Source organism: Osmerus mordax, chromosome 15 (assembly GCF_038355195.1).
Source record: "Osmerus mordax isolate fOsmMor3 chromosome 15, fOsmMor3.pri, whole genome shotgun sequence".
Lineage (NCBI taxonomy): Eukaryota > Metazoa > Chordata > Actinopteri > Osmeriformes > Osmeridae > Osmerus > Osmerus mordax.
In genome coordinates this window covers 9,462,180-9,474,407 of record NC_090064.1, presented here as the reverse complement: position 1 = coordinate 9,474,407, position 12,228 = coordinate 9,462,180, and the positions used below count along the sequence as shown (strand labels likewise).

The following is a 12,228-nucleotide window of genomic DNA, read 5'->3' as shown; positions in this document are numbered from 1 at the left end:
TGTGCATCTACTGTTTGTGAGGTTTGCCACACAGTCTTCTTTCTGTGCCCTGCTGACATTGTAATCTTGCATCCATAGCCTTTGAATTTGTTTCTCCGTCATTGTGCAGAATATTGAATTCACCCTGGTGAAAAACCTGCCATGGACATTGGAAAACAAATAAGGCGACATCATCCATGTAAAGGTGACAACAATATCACCGAGATGTTTTACATTTTGATAAGAATCAGCATATCATAGAGAATTTTAACAATAAAATAAAATGTGAAAGGCCACATTGTACCATATTGCATGTATGGTCTATGTAATGAAGATGCCACATCTGTGAAATGAGAATGGGAGTGGCAGAGACTGAGAAATGTGATTATTTTTTTCATTCCCCTCCCATGATTTTAACTGAAACATGAGCCCTGATGTGTCCTTCCCTCCCTCCCCCCATCCTCCTATCCCTCATTCCCTCCTTTTCCTCCATCCTTCTTTCCATCCTTCTCTCCATCCGCCTCCATCTTTCCCTCTCCTTCCCCTCACTGTGTGATGTGTACAGACAGCCTTCATATGTGCGCAGGGGGGTGGGAGGAGAGGGACAGGCACAATTGGCAGCTTTAATATCGGAGTGATTGCCAGTTGATAAGGCTAACGGTTGTTGAGAGGGAGAGAGAGAGAGAGAGAGTCAGCCCTCTTCCGCAATAAACACTTTCATTTTGTTTGGTGAGAGCGACGGGCGGAGAGATGGATGTTTGGTTGGGGGGGTTGGAGGATTGGGGGGGCTGTCGACCTGAGGAACGAGGCGATGGAAGGATAGAGGGGAAAGTGAAGAATGATGAGATGGGCGGGGGATGCATATTCAATATTAAAAGATCAATCAGGAAGGGGGGTGGGGGGGTGGGAAGGTCGTGAAATATGCATTTTGTCATCTACGCCTCCATTTTGTGGCAACATTTCAATCCCTGTGACAACAAAGGCTGCTGTGTCGTGTCTGATGCAAACCTGACAAACGTCTCTATGTGTTGGAGACGTAATTGCAAAATACCAACAACAAACATATTCTTTATGACTGAGCAATATCATTAATTTATGAATGTAATAAGTGGTAATAGGTATTGGCTTTTCAGAGGGATCATTTTGAAGGCACCGCACATATTTGTCCTTGTGCTACATGTAGAATGTCAAGCATTTCAAAAAACAATATGGAATTGAATAACATTTCTGAGCCACTTCCAGTATGACATGCTAAAGCTCTTGAACAGGAGCAGATGAGCTTTGAGTGTTTATTTGCCAAGGCTGTGCAAATGGTGCTTTTAGGCTCGCAACGGCTGATTAAAATGGCCTCTCTCTTTTCCCGGCTCCTTCAGACTTCTTGACTAGAGCCTGGGGCTGGGGGCACGAAGAAGAGAACCCTTGTAATGAACGAAAACCTTTGTGTTTTCTCAATGTTTTGAATGCCCACCGAGGCATGTCTACGCCAGCTGAAGACAAGTCTTAGTGTGGGCGCAGTTATGGCCAGGAACATCAGTGTGAAATTATATCAATATTTTAAATATATAGTATATATATAATATTATATTACTTATGAAATGTAAAAAGGGTACATGTTGTCATGGAAAACTACACTCCTGAGTCAATCTGTGTCAAGTTTAGAAAGCTAAAGACACCTGAGAATAGGACTTAAGGAGAATAGGGTTGTGAGACACCATGACCAAAAACGTTCATCTGAACAGCTGGACCTCTCCAGTCTGCCTAGTATAGATGGAATTAGGGAGACTCAGGCAATACGCTAATTAAAATTCATGAAGGGAACAAAAGCTGCAAAATGAGACCCGACATCCATTTTCACAGTCTCCCTCAAACGTTCGCGGCCATCAAGACAATCGTGAGGTAAATATGAAAGCTGCAGCATCATCCAGGTTCAGACCATCTGTGTCCCAAGAGGAAGGAATTTCAATTTCAATCATTTCAATGTATTGAATGAAAGCTTGAAGGGACATTTCATCCCAAATTCTACAATACATATTTTCCATCTATAGTGCTAGATTTCATATGGGATGCAGTTTCATGTAGGAACTATGTTCTTTCTACCCAACTACACACTACACTACATATTCTATTCGGTGAAAGAGTTGTCATTTTGGGGTTAGGGGAATGCATAAAGCAAATCTGGGTATTTTAAAAATTGAGAGAAAAACAGGTTTCGCACATAAAAAAAAAAATACAAATAGTGCCACTCATTCAGTTCTTACAGTCAACACTGCTTCCTTCTCCTTTAAGTGTCTAATGTGAGCTCCTCGTCTAGCAAATACTGACCTTCAGTTTTCTTTGGTTCCTCCATAAGCCAGATAATGCCAGCCTGTCACTCAAACTGGAACCACAGCCTGATGTAAGGACTAACTGTGTTGGTTTAAAATTTAATCTTTCTTGGTTTGACTGACTTGCTGTACCCCCCCCCCCCCCCCCATCCCCAAAGGGGTCCTCATTAAGACCAAACGGTGAGCATGACCTTTCACTCGCCCGCGCTCCCACCCCCGCCCAGCTGGGTCTAATTGCCTCCCTCATTACCCCCACCCTAAATAGCACTGGCGATGAGCAGGTACTTCAGTTGCGGAGGAAACAAGATGGCCACCCACAGCTTTTCAGAAATGATGTACCGCCAAGGGAGAGTGGGAAAATAAAAGCACAGTTTGTGAGTGCTATGTTTGGTACATATATAATTGAGATAAAAGATGTGTGCTGCTGAACCCCCATATTCCCTACAACCGATGAACTATACATTTGTGCACCATAATAGACAGTGTAGAGCAGTGTAGTAGAATGTCAAAGGGTTGCCAGGTTGGTACTGCAAAAACCATATCCTCTGTTCTATTAATCTGCCTCCTGCCTGACTGTACAGCCCAGCAACCCCCCCCCCCCCCACACACACACACACACTTTTGGGCACTCCTACTCCCAATCCTCCTCCCCATCCTTCAATCTACAAATCCTGACCATCATTAAGATGTCCCCATTGCTATGGTGATGGCTGATGAGATGATAGGGAGATCATTGCTAAGGGAGAGAGAGAGAGAGAGAGAGAGAGAGAGAGAGAGAGAGAGAGAGAGAGAGAGAAGAGAGAGAAGACAGGCAAAGAGATAGAAGCAGCCTTCCTAATGATTACTCCCCCTAAAAGTAACGTGCTTAATTAGATGGAATGCTGCATAAATTGCAGACTGTGGAATCATTGGGATAGATTAAAATACTAATTAAACAGGCCCTTGCCGAATTTGGAGTGTGGGGTAGAGTTCAGCTCTTCAGGGTCATTTACATACCCTTCATCTGGGGAAATGGGATTTTAAAGGACCTTCTTTCTCTCTCTCCTTCTCTTTCTTTCTTTCTTTCTTTCTCTCTCTCCTTCTCCTCCCATTAGGCGATACATTCAAATGCTAACAAACTCAATTAAAATTATACTTGTTTTTTTTTCTACTCTTTTCACCCTATAATTTGGTATAATCTATGAAGTTCTCTTTGATTTTGTTTTTCAATATAGACATTTCCTTCCGAGTGAGGTTTGAGAGGGTAGATAAGTGACGGAACCAAACATCTTCAGAAGTCTGTGATCTATAAACGTTCTGTGTCCGTCCTGTTTCACTTTGATCTGCATGTGAATATTGTTCCAGAGTACATGTGAATTGATTATATATTTATTGATCAAACTCATTTGTGTAAAACTACAGAGCTCCATTTAATTTCTTCTGTCGATGTTCAACATTAGCTACTAGACTAGGATTGGAATACCAGTTCTGGTTACAGAGCATTTAAATAGTGCAACACTTTGGCCCCAAAGTCTTTCGGGATACCCACACTGGACTGTAGAACTTGGACTTCACGGCTGGAGATCTCCTTTTTTTCACCAGCTTGAACCTTCCAAGAGTGAGAGTTGGAGCGGTCACCGTGTGACAAGTTTGACATCTGACTCATTCTCACACACACACACAAACACGCGCACACCATGTCTGTCACTCTCACACTCATGGCAGGAACTTGAAGGTCAAACTCCTCTCCTGTCTCTTTCCTCAGATGTACACACCACAAACACACACACCACAAACTCACACACACATACACGCACACACACATGCACCAACTCCTGTCCTTGTGTGTTTTCCAGCCCAGCAGAAGCAGCAGCTGGAGAAGGAAGCGAGTCTGAAGATCCTGGAGTCTGGAGTCAGTGATGTAAGTCATGCTTGATGACATCAATGTTCTGGCATGGTGAATAATAACCACGTACACTGTGTGCTGTGGGGTCTGAAGAGCACAAGTTGACTTCTAGCACTTTCCAAAGCTTGTTTTTTTTTAACATCCTATGCAGGCCCACATAATTTTTTATCTATTTTCATCTGAGTCACTGGCTTTATAATAATTAATAGTGTTAGAAGAAGCTCAGATGAAATGTCCCTGTTAAATCCTATAGTGCTGGGTGCTATGGAGTGTACTGAAGGTACAATATTTCTAAGGTTTATACGCAAAGATGCAACAGGCAAGATGCTGTAATTTGTTGAGACATGCAGACTGGGGCTCTTTTCATTGTAAGGTACTTTGATTAGATAGAGGTCTCTTTTGGGATATTGCTCAAGCAACACAGCGCCATCATTCATTTTTTATAATATCTTTGTCCGACCTCAATACTAGTTCCTTTATGCGTCTCGCACTGTTTGTCAAAATCATTGATCTCTAGCCAAACGTATTTCCCTCAGAGCGCGTTGCTTTGAAACATGTCCCCCCTCAGTCATTTCCTGTTCCTCTTAAGGTTTAATTTTTTTTCGTTGCCATGGCAAAGAAAGAACAACAAGACAAAGCCGTGTGCATTATTTGACACTTTAAAAGAGCAGGTGATTGCAAGCTCTAGAGGAACAATACGCAGATTATCCAGAGTGCCGTCACTTTGGCTCCTGCCTTCAAATATTCATTGGAACCAAATTAAGAGCGTTGAGTTAGGGTGCGTGAAGATGAGAGGGCGCGATACGCATTTCGTCTCGACATTAATAAATATTCATGTGTATGTGCGTGGAGGTGAGAAACGAATCAAGGGTCTATTGATGCGACTGTGGCATCTTCCTCCATCAAGGCGTGTAAATAGGGCGCTCTGTGGTAACAAAACACAAGAACACCATCAGCCCCCCCCGGCCGCCCAGATCACAAGGTATTCTGGGAGCTAAATGGACGCGGCCCCCCTTGCATTGGGGACCTACTGTCGTCCATGGCAACAGGCGATCTACGTAGAGACCAGATCATTCCGCCCTGGGTCAATATTGCCTCGCTCATCCTCCTGTCCTTGTCACACCTTCCTCTTCCTCCCTCTTTCATCTGTGCCCTCCTTTTCTACCCAATTTCATTCTCTTCATCTCAGTGTAACGAGTCGTTTTTCACCCATACCCAGACTCTCTCTCTCTCTTTCTATCACTCTGTCTTTTTTTTCTCTCTCTCCCTTGTCTTTCGCTCAACAGACAGCACTTAGCCACAGTGCAGGGCTCTGTTTGTAATATTGGTCCTATTTGTAGATAATTAGCTACAATCATAATCTCCCTGCAGGATTCAGAGAGAGGGCGGGAGGGGGGAGAGGGGGGTTGGAGTGACAGAGGGAGGGGAGGGGGGGGGTAGGGGGTGAGGGGGTAGGGCGGGAGCCATCAGTCTTTCACTACGGGAGCAAAAAATCTGATCATCTTGTGTGTTTATGTGTGTGTGTGAGTGTGAGTGTGAGCGTGTGTAGATAAAGTGTGTGGACTGTAGTAGGCTATACAGCATGATGGATGGACATCTCATGGTCGAGTTAAAAGCTAAAAACTGGCACTATAAAGAATGAGCACCGTGATAGCCATGGTCTACATCAGGAATGATTCAGCATGATTTAGTCGGTCAAGTGAATGAACGGGGGCAGAAAGATAACTAAGAGCAGAGGGATTTGGTGAGGACGTGAAGCCTGTGAAGTGGGCTCTTTAAATCCATTAGCTGGAATGATGTTTGGTAAAACTACTGCTTTAGTATTTGATGGTTTGACCCAGGTTATGAGTGAATTGATAGCTAGTAAAACCCTGTCCTGTGGGATCCAATTAAAATGGTAGGATTCAAAGACCGGAATAGTTAGTGGTCTGACTTACTAACCTGCTTCTTTTTGTGTTAGTAAAGGCTCATCACAAGGATGGGAATACTGTAGAGTATAGTGTTCCCACTCTCTCCCTTCTCTCAATCTTCCTTTTAGAAGGCAGAAAATGACAAAACAGCTTAGAAAGATGCCCGGATAGCAATTGGCATCAAAAGTGGAAGATATTGACCAAGATAGGCAAATGTCAAAGAGGTGTGTGATGGAGAGGGGCCAGGGAGGGGGGTGATCGATACTCCACAAGAGCCGCTCATCTATAGATTATCTTAAACTCATCTTGTAAATACCCCTCCTCCTCCTCTCCTCCTTTTCCCCCTGTACTGTTTTATTTAATTACGCAAGCTCAATTTACAGGAAGATGGAAACGCAGTAGAAGGTTGTAGAAACGCTCATTCTGTCATAGTAAACTCTGATTCTTTCAAAACACACTTGTTTTGGACCTGAAAGACAACAGTGCTGGTATACAAGCTCCTGCAGGGAGGTTGCGGGCATCGTGAAGTTGTAAGAAGGAAAAATGAGAGGGCGAGCAAAACCAAAAAGCCACAGGTACATTCTGACATTATCTTAGTCTCATCCCTTGAGCCAGTTGTCCATAACTGTGTGTATTGGCCATATTTAAAACGAATGGAGACCCCCAGAATACCCAAAAAACTGAATACCAACTACCACCAGTGGTAGCCTGGTAAAAGCCAAGGACAATATCCAGATGGCAGGACCCAGTTTGGAGGAGCGAGAAGCCTCAGAAGCACACAGAGCCTCCTCCAAGTATCCTTATCTCATGTCTCCTTCTAGTCTCTCTTTTTCAGATGTTGTTGATCTGGTGAGGGTATGTGTGTGTGTGTGTGCCTGTGTGTGTTCCGGGCGTGCAAATACGGGGTCTGTAAAGGTTTGCATTCGCTTCCAGCCCCAGACACAGCATGGAAGGTGCCAGCAGGGGAAATGTGTGTGTGTGTGTGTGGAGAGGAGTATGTTGGGGGTGGGGGGTTATGGGATTGCGGTGCTTGTCGGTCAAACTCCCTGGCGACTGGCGTTGCTAGGGGGAGTTGACCTGACAGACAGATGCTCCCTAGCGTGCACATCAACCCCCCACTCACCTACAGAGTCACAGCCCCCCCTCCCTCATACACACATAAATACTAACATACACACCCCTTCCACCCATATCTGTGCTTTGCATGTTAAATGCACATACTGTACAGAACACAAATATTTCTCTACTACAAATAGCATTGTAAATGTCTACTTTTGAGAACTTTCTAAAGCATTGTAAAGAAAGCTGGCCAGTTAGTCCCCATGTCTTTCTGTTGACAGGTAAAATTGAGATTCATTGAGATTTTGACAGTGGTCTCATATCGTAGACAACTGCTGCAAACTGCTTATGTTAAGAGACACTCATTAAGTGAGGAATTCCCCAAGCTGCACGTCAACTGATTATTCAACCAACAATTGTAAATCATATATGGCAGGCAGGGATCTCAGCAGATTAAACCCTCTGTGTGTGTGTGTGTGTATGTGTGTGTATGTGTGTGTGTGTATATGTGTGTGTGCATGTGGTGGTTTTTGCCATGCATTGTGTGCACGTGCACGTCCTTAAGTGAGGAGTGTTTTCAGTGTGTATAAATGTCTGTGTGTATGTATATGTGTATATAAGTATTTATATATGTATGTGTGTGTGTTTACTTATCATACCCTGGGCTGTGGAATTGAATTACCTCCCAGAGGAACCTTTAAAGATTCCCATTCCATCTCCTCTGTCCACATAATGGGACTGGATTCAGGAGAAATAAACATTAGAGTATAATCCTGTCGTCTGTCAAGAGGAAGGAAATGCCGGAGAATGCCACCATCTTAGAAAGGAGAAGGCCCTTGTGGTTTCCTTAATCAAAGTCACTGGGTGGAGAAGCAGAGGCAGAACTCATCTCGGGGAAAAGGTTGCCGACGGTGATGACCTCTCACCACTGGATTTGGAAGGCTTTCTTCCCAATTTCCTGCCCTATAATGAACGGAGTGAGCATAAGGGGCAACGACGCTCAAAAACATGTCAACTAGCCCTCGGAAAATGATACTGTACTTTAAAGAAAGCAGAAGGTGAAGGGGTTTGACCTTCATTTTTATGATTTACTTGATAAGAAAATCCATTGGTTGCTCACGGTGACCGACTGTTTGGGTATACAGTACTTTTTTATATGTATAGTTTTTGTTTGCTCATACTCCCAGCTTGTCAGAAGTAAAACTGATTCAGTTTCATGTTACATCGTTAATTATGTTATCTCATTTTGGTAACAGAATCTCTGTAAATGTAATTAAACACGTTTGTCCAGGGAGGTAATCAGGCCCAGTGGTGAGATAAGTGTCTTTGTTGTTAAGACTGTGAGACTAGGTAGGTGTTACTTTCAGCAAACATGGAGGTGTGTGTGTGTGTTCCATGTGCTGGTTGTAGTTTGTGTGTGCTGAGCTTGTGTGTGTGTGAATGTGCTTAAGTGGTGAAAATTGCTAAAGTCTACAGTGAGTGTGTGTTTGTGTGTTTATGTGTGGGGGTGTACTATTTGTGGCACCTTTTACATGTCAGTAGAGCAGCCATTCGTGTTTATCAGCCTACATAGCTTTCAGGACATAGCTGACCTTGAAAACTTGTGTTAAAGTTGTTAGATGAATCTTTTTATTGTCTTACATATATTTATTTGTTCCCTAAACTACACATGGCCTTCATAATGTTTACCTCTCTTGAACAAGCAGACCTACCATATGTATTTACTATGCTTCAAGCTGCACATCATTGGGGAGATGCATGGACCATCAGAGGACCTTTGACACATGAGTCAGAGATCACAACAAACAACACCCAGCCCGACACAATCATCCTGCTTCCAATCTGCCCATCTAACAGGGAATACTTAGAGGGCTTACTGTACAGGTATCTCAAGCAATTTGTATCCGAAATACGCAGATTGCGTATTTCGTATGATGTGAAATTGTAGCGCTACAGTACGTGATGTACATTGTGTGATAGATGTTGTTGTCAGGCCAGCACATTAGAGGACATGTGCTCTCATTTAATCTAACAGGTTCTGATTGGTGTAACACGCTCATTTGTCATGTACGTGATGTGAAGCCATCGCCAAATCCGTCAGGGAGTGGAGAACAGCAGCAAATCATTTTAGACAAGAAAAAAAAAAAAGGAAGAAAAACTTCAAAGAAGACCACGCTGACCCTTCACTGCTTTGGCAAAGGCATAGACACACAGTACATGGTAAAATATATAAATAAATTGTGATCAGAGTTTACAAATTGATCTCAAGCGCCATGGCTACATGCTTTGCTTCAAAGCATGTATTTCCACTCTGCTTATTTTATTTCTTTATTTAATTATTTGTCTTTCTTTTTTTTTCTCTCTCCAAGCAAGGGGCTTTTAAGGGTTTGGAGATGAAAGAGAAACACATTCATTTTCATGTTAATGTCTCATTCTCATTTGTGTTGATTTCATGTTGGCACCAGTGGGGAACCTGCTTTATAGCAGGGGCTGGTTCATATGTATACAGTGTAGTATGTAGAGGGTCTTAATCTAGTTCAGATGTAGGGTTGTGGTCTATATATATAGGCCATGGACTACTGGTTGCAATATTTGTAGATATTTTGACCAATAGAGGCAATTTGATTCAATGTGAAATACAGCATATGCATGTCTTTATTTGTCTTTCAGTTGGAGTGACAGTGTGTGTGTGTTTGAGTGTATGTCTGTGGGTGCCTTTATTTGTCTGTGTGTGTTTCTGTTTGAGTGACTGACTGAGTGTGTGTCTGTCCTGAATAACTGTGTGTGTGAGTGTGCGTGTGTGTGTGTACGAGAGACCACAGATCAATGAGGTGGCAGCCCTGCCAGAATTCCCACGATGATGTCGACCAATCCAACACCCACCCCTCCCCTGGGGACCGACACCCACCCCTCCCCTTTAAACTGGGGAAAACGGCAACCCAAAAAAAATCTGCAGCGTAAGAAGACCATTCTGGCTGTCCAAAAAAATGTGGGTTTTAAATGCCAGGGCCGTGGCTGAGCTACATGTGAAATGTCATGGAGGAGAAGCCCCACTGTGCCCGCTCCGTGTTTAGATCTCCCCTCTATGGAGACGCCATCCGACTCCCACTGATGAAAGCCTAACTAGCGGTTTCACCACTCGCCAACCTTTTAGCATCACCTGACCTTTGGACCGGAGGAACGCCTTTGATACCGTCACAACCGCGGGATGGTATTTCGGCTCCGGGTTTATCGCGCGGGATGGACTCTGAAGTATCAGGGAGGGAGGAAGGGAGTTGTGTGTTTTTAATGAGGAGGTAATGATGTTGAGTATTTGAATGCCTGCACCTCTCCTAGGTGAGTGGTTGGTGTCGTGTTCGAGAGAGGCTCCTCGGTCCAGACTCGTCTGATGCGTTCTGCGCCATGCCTAATGAGGCACTAAAACAAGAGCACATTTCCTCGTGAGAATGCTCCTCATAGATTAAGTTGAAATCTATCATCATCTTATCATATCTAGGTACTGGAACATGCTATTGTGGGAATGCTGATCTATAACCTCTATATCTCTGTTATGGGGAGAGAAACATGTGATCTGGGGACACTTCTCTGACGGAGACACGTTGCCTAGCATTGGAGGGGTGGGGGGCGGGATGCAGTCTCCCCCCCCCCCCCCCCCCCCGCCCAACACACACACACAGAATACCCCCCATTCCCCAACCCCATGACAGCCACAGCTGGAGAAGGATGCCGAGGGTTTAAATGTCATCGTCAGAAGGGGAGGGCGGGGGCACGGCTGCCATTTGGCCCTGATGGGGCTGCACGTTAAGGGGACTGGCAGGGATGGAGGGAGGGAGGATGGAGGGCAGGTTATCTGCCTCCCGGCCCCTGGGCAGCCAGAGAAAATGGCCCGCTGCCATTCATCACATGCCTCCTCGCTCGGCGCACATCTGGCCAGATAACTGCCGTGGAGTGGCAGTGGCAGGGGGCTGCAGGCTCCGAAGATCCTTATCTGTTTGTCTGGTGCTCCTGTAAGACTGCTTCTAATGGTGCATTGTAATGACCATATCACTTGTTCACATGATTTGGATCTCTCTGGCTTTTTTTATTTATTGTGTGTGCTATTAATGGGAGTTAATGAAGGAGAACACTGCATGCAGTGTGCTATTAGGAGTGCACTGGTGTGAGTGTGCTGGGGCTGATCGGAGCTGGACAGAGGAGTGTGGACGTGGGTGTGCGTTTGTGTGTGCGTGACAGTAACGGTGACGATGATGACTTCATGACAAAGTGTCAAAATCACGGATGACTTCCCTGGTGATGTCATATCCGGGATGTGTGGGAGCTGGAAGTTATGGCCGCAAGCAGGGAACCGCAAATCTCCGGGGTAGGGTCCAACACTTGCGATTGTCTGCCGCCGGTGAGACCGGCTCCACCATGTGGGTGAAATAATTGGATAATTGAGTAAGTGGCTGGTGCCTTTGGCCAATAAGGTGCCTGATGGACCAAAATGGGGTTGGGTGAAAAGAGGTGAGGGACTGTGCAGAGATTAAGACAATTTAAATTTGCCAGGCTGAGATGGTCGTTCATCGACGTAGAGATAAAAAAAAAAAGAAGCATTATATCAACCTACGTGAGTACGTAAAACGTGTGTGTGCATAGCCTCTTTGAATAACTTAAAGCTTCTCTACTGTGTAATATATACAATACCTATACAATAACAGGACATATGTGAATCAATAGCAACATAATAAAGAAACACTACAATGACCAAAGGATTGTTGGGGTTGTAAATATGAGACTAATGCCCTCATCTAGGTATTGATTAACATTGTATTAACCAGACCAAGCATTTTGTTTTATGTAGGAGAAACAAAACCAATTTAATACAACACCTATATCAATCCATTTAGTACCCCTGCCCCCCCACCCTTTTTCTGCTTTTTTTCGTTTTCTTTTTTTACAGGTGAACCCTTTTTCAGAATTTTTTTTTGGGTTGCTTCGACAGCACACTGTAAGACAACCACTTCCCTCACAGTAAATACAAACTTCTCAGTCAAATCAGCTTCTGTTGACTTTAATTGATTGTCATTTATAA

At 44.1% G+C, this 12,228-nt stretch overlaps 1 protein-coding gene across 1 annotated transcript in view; it reads left to right on the top strand.

Moving 5' to 3' along the window:
- Window positions 1-12,228, top strand: part of ptprn2 (protein tyrosine phosphatase receptor type N2) — a 95,529-nt gene that overhangs the window by 47,864 nt on the left and 35,437 nt on the right. The window contains exon 11 of the mRNA XM_067252212.1: window positions 4,139-4,203. Coding sequence (XP_067108313.1) covers window positions 4,139-4,203 — 65 coding nt within the window. The remainder of the gene's footprint in view (window positions 1-4,138; window positions 4,204-12,228) is intronic.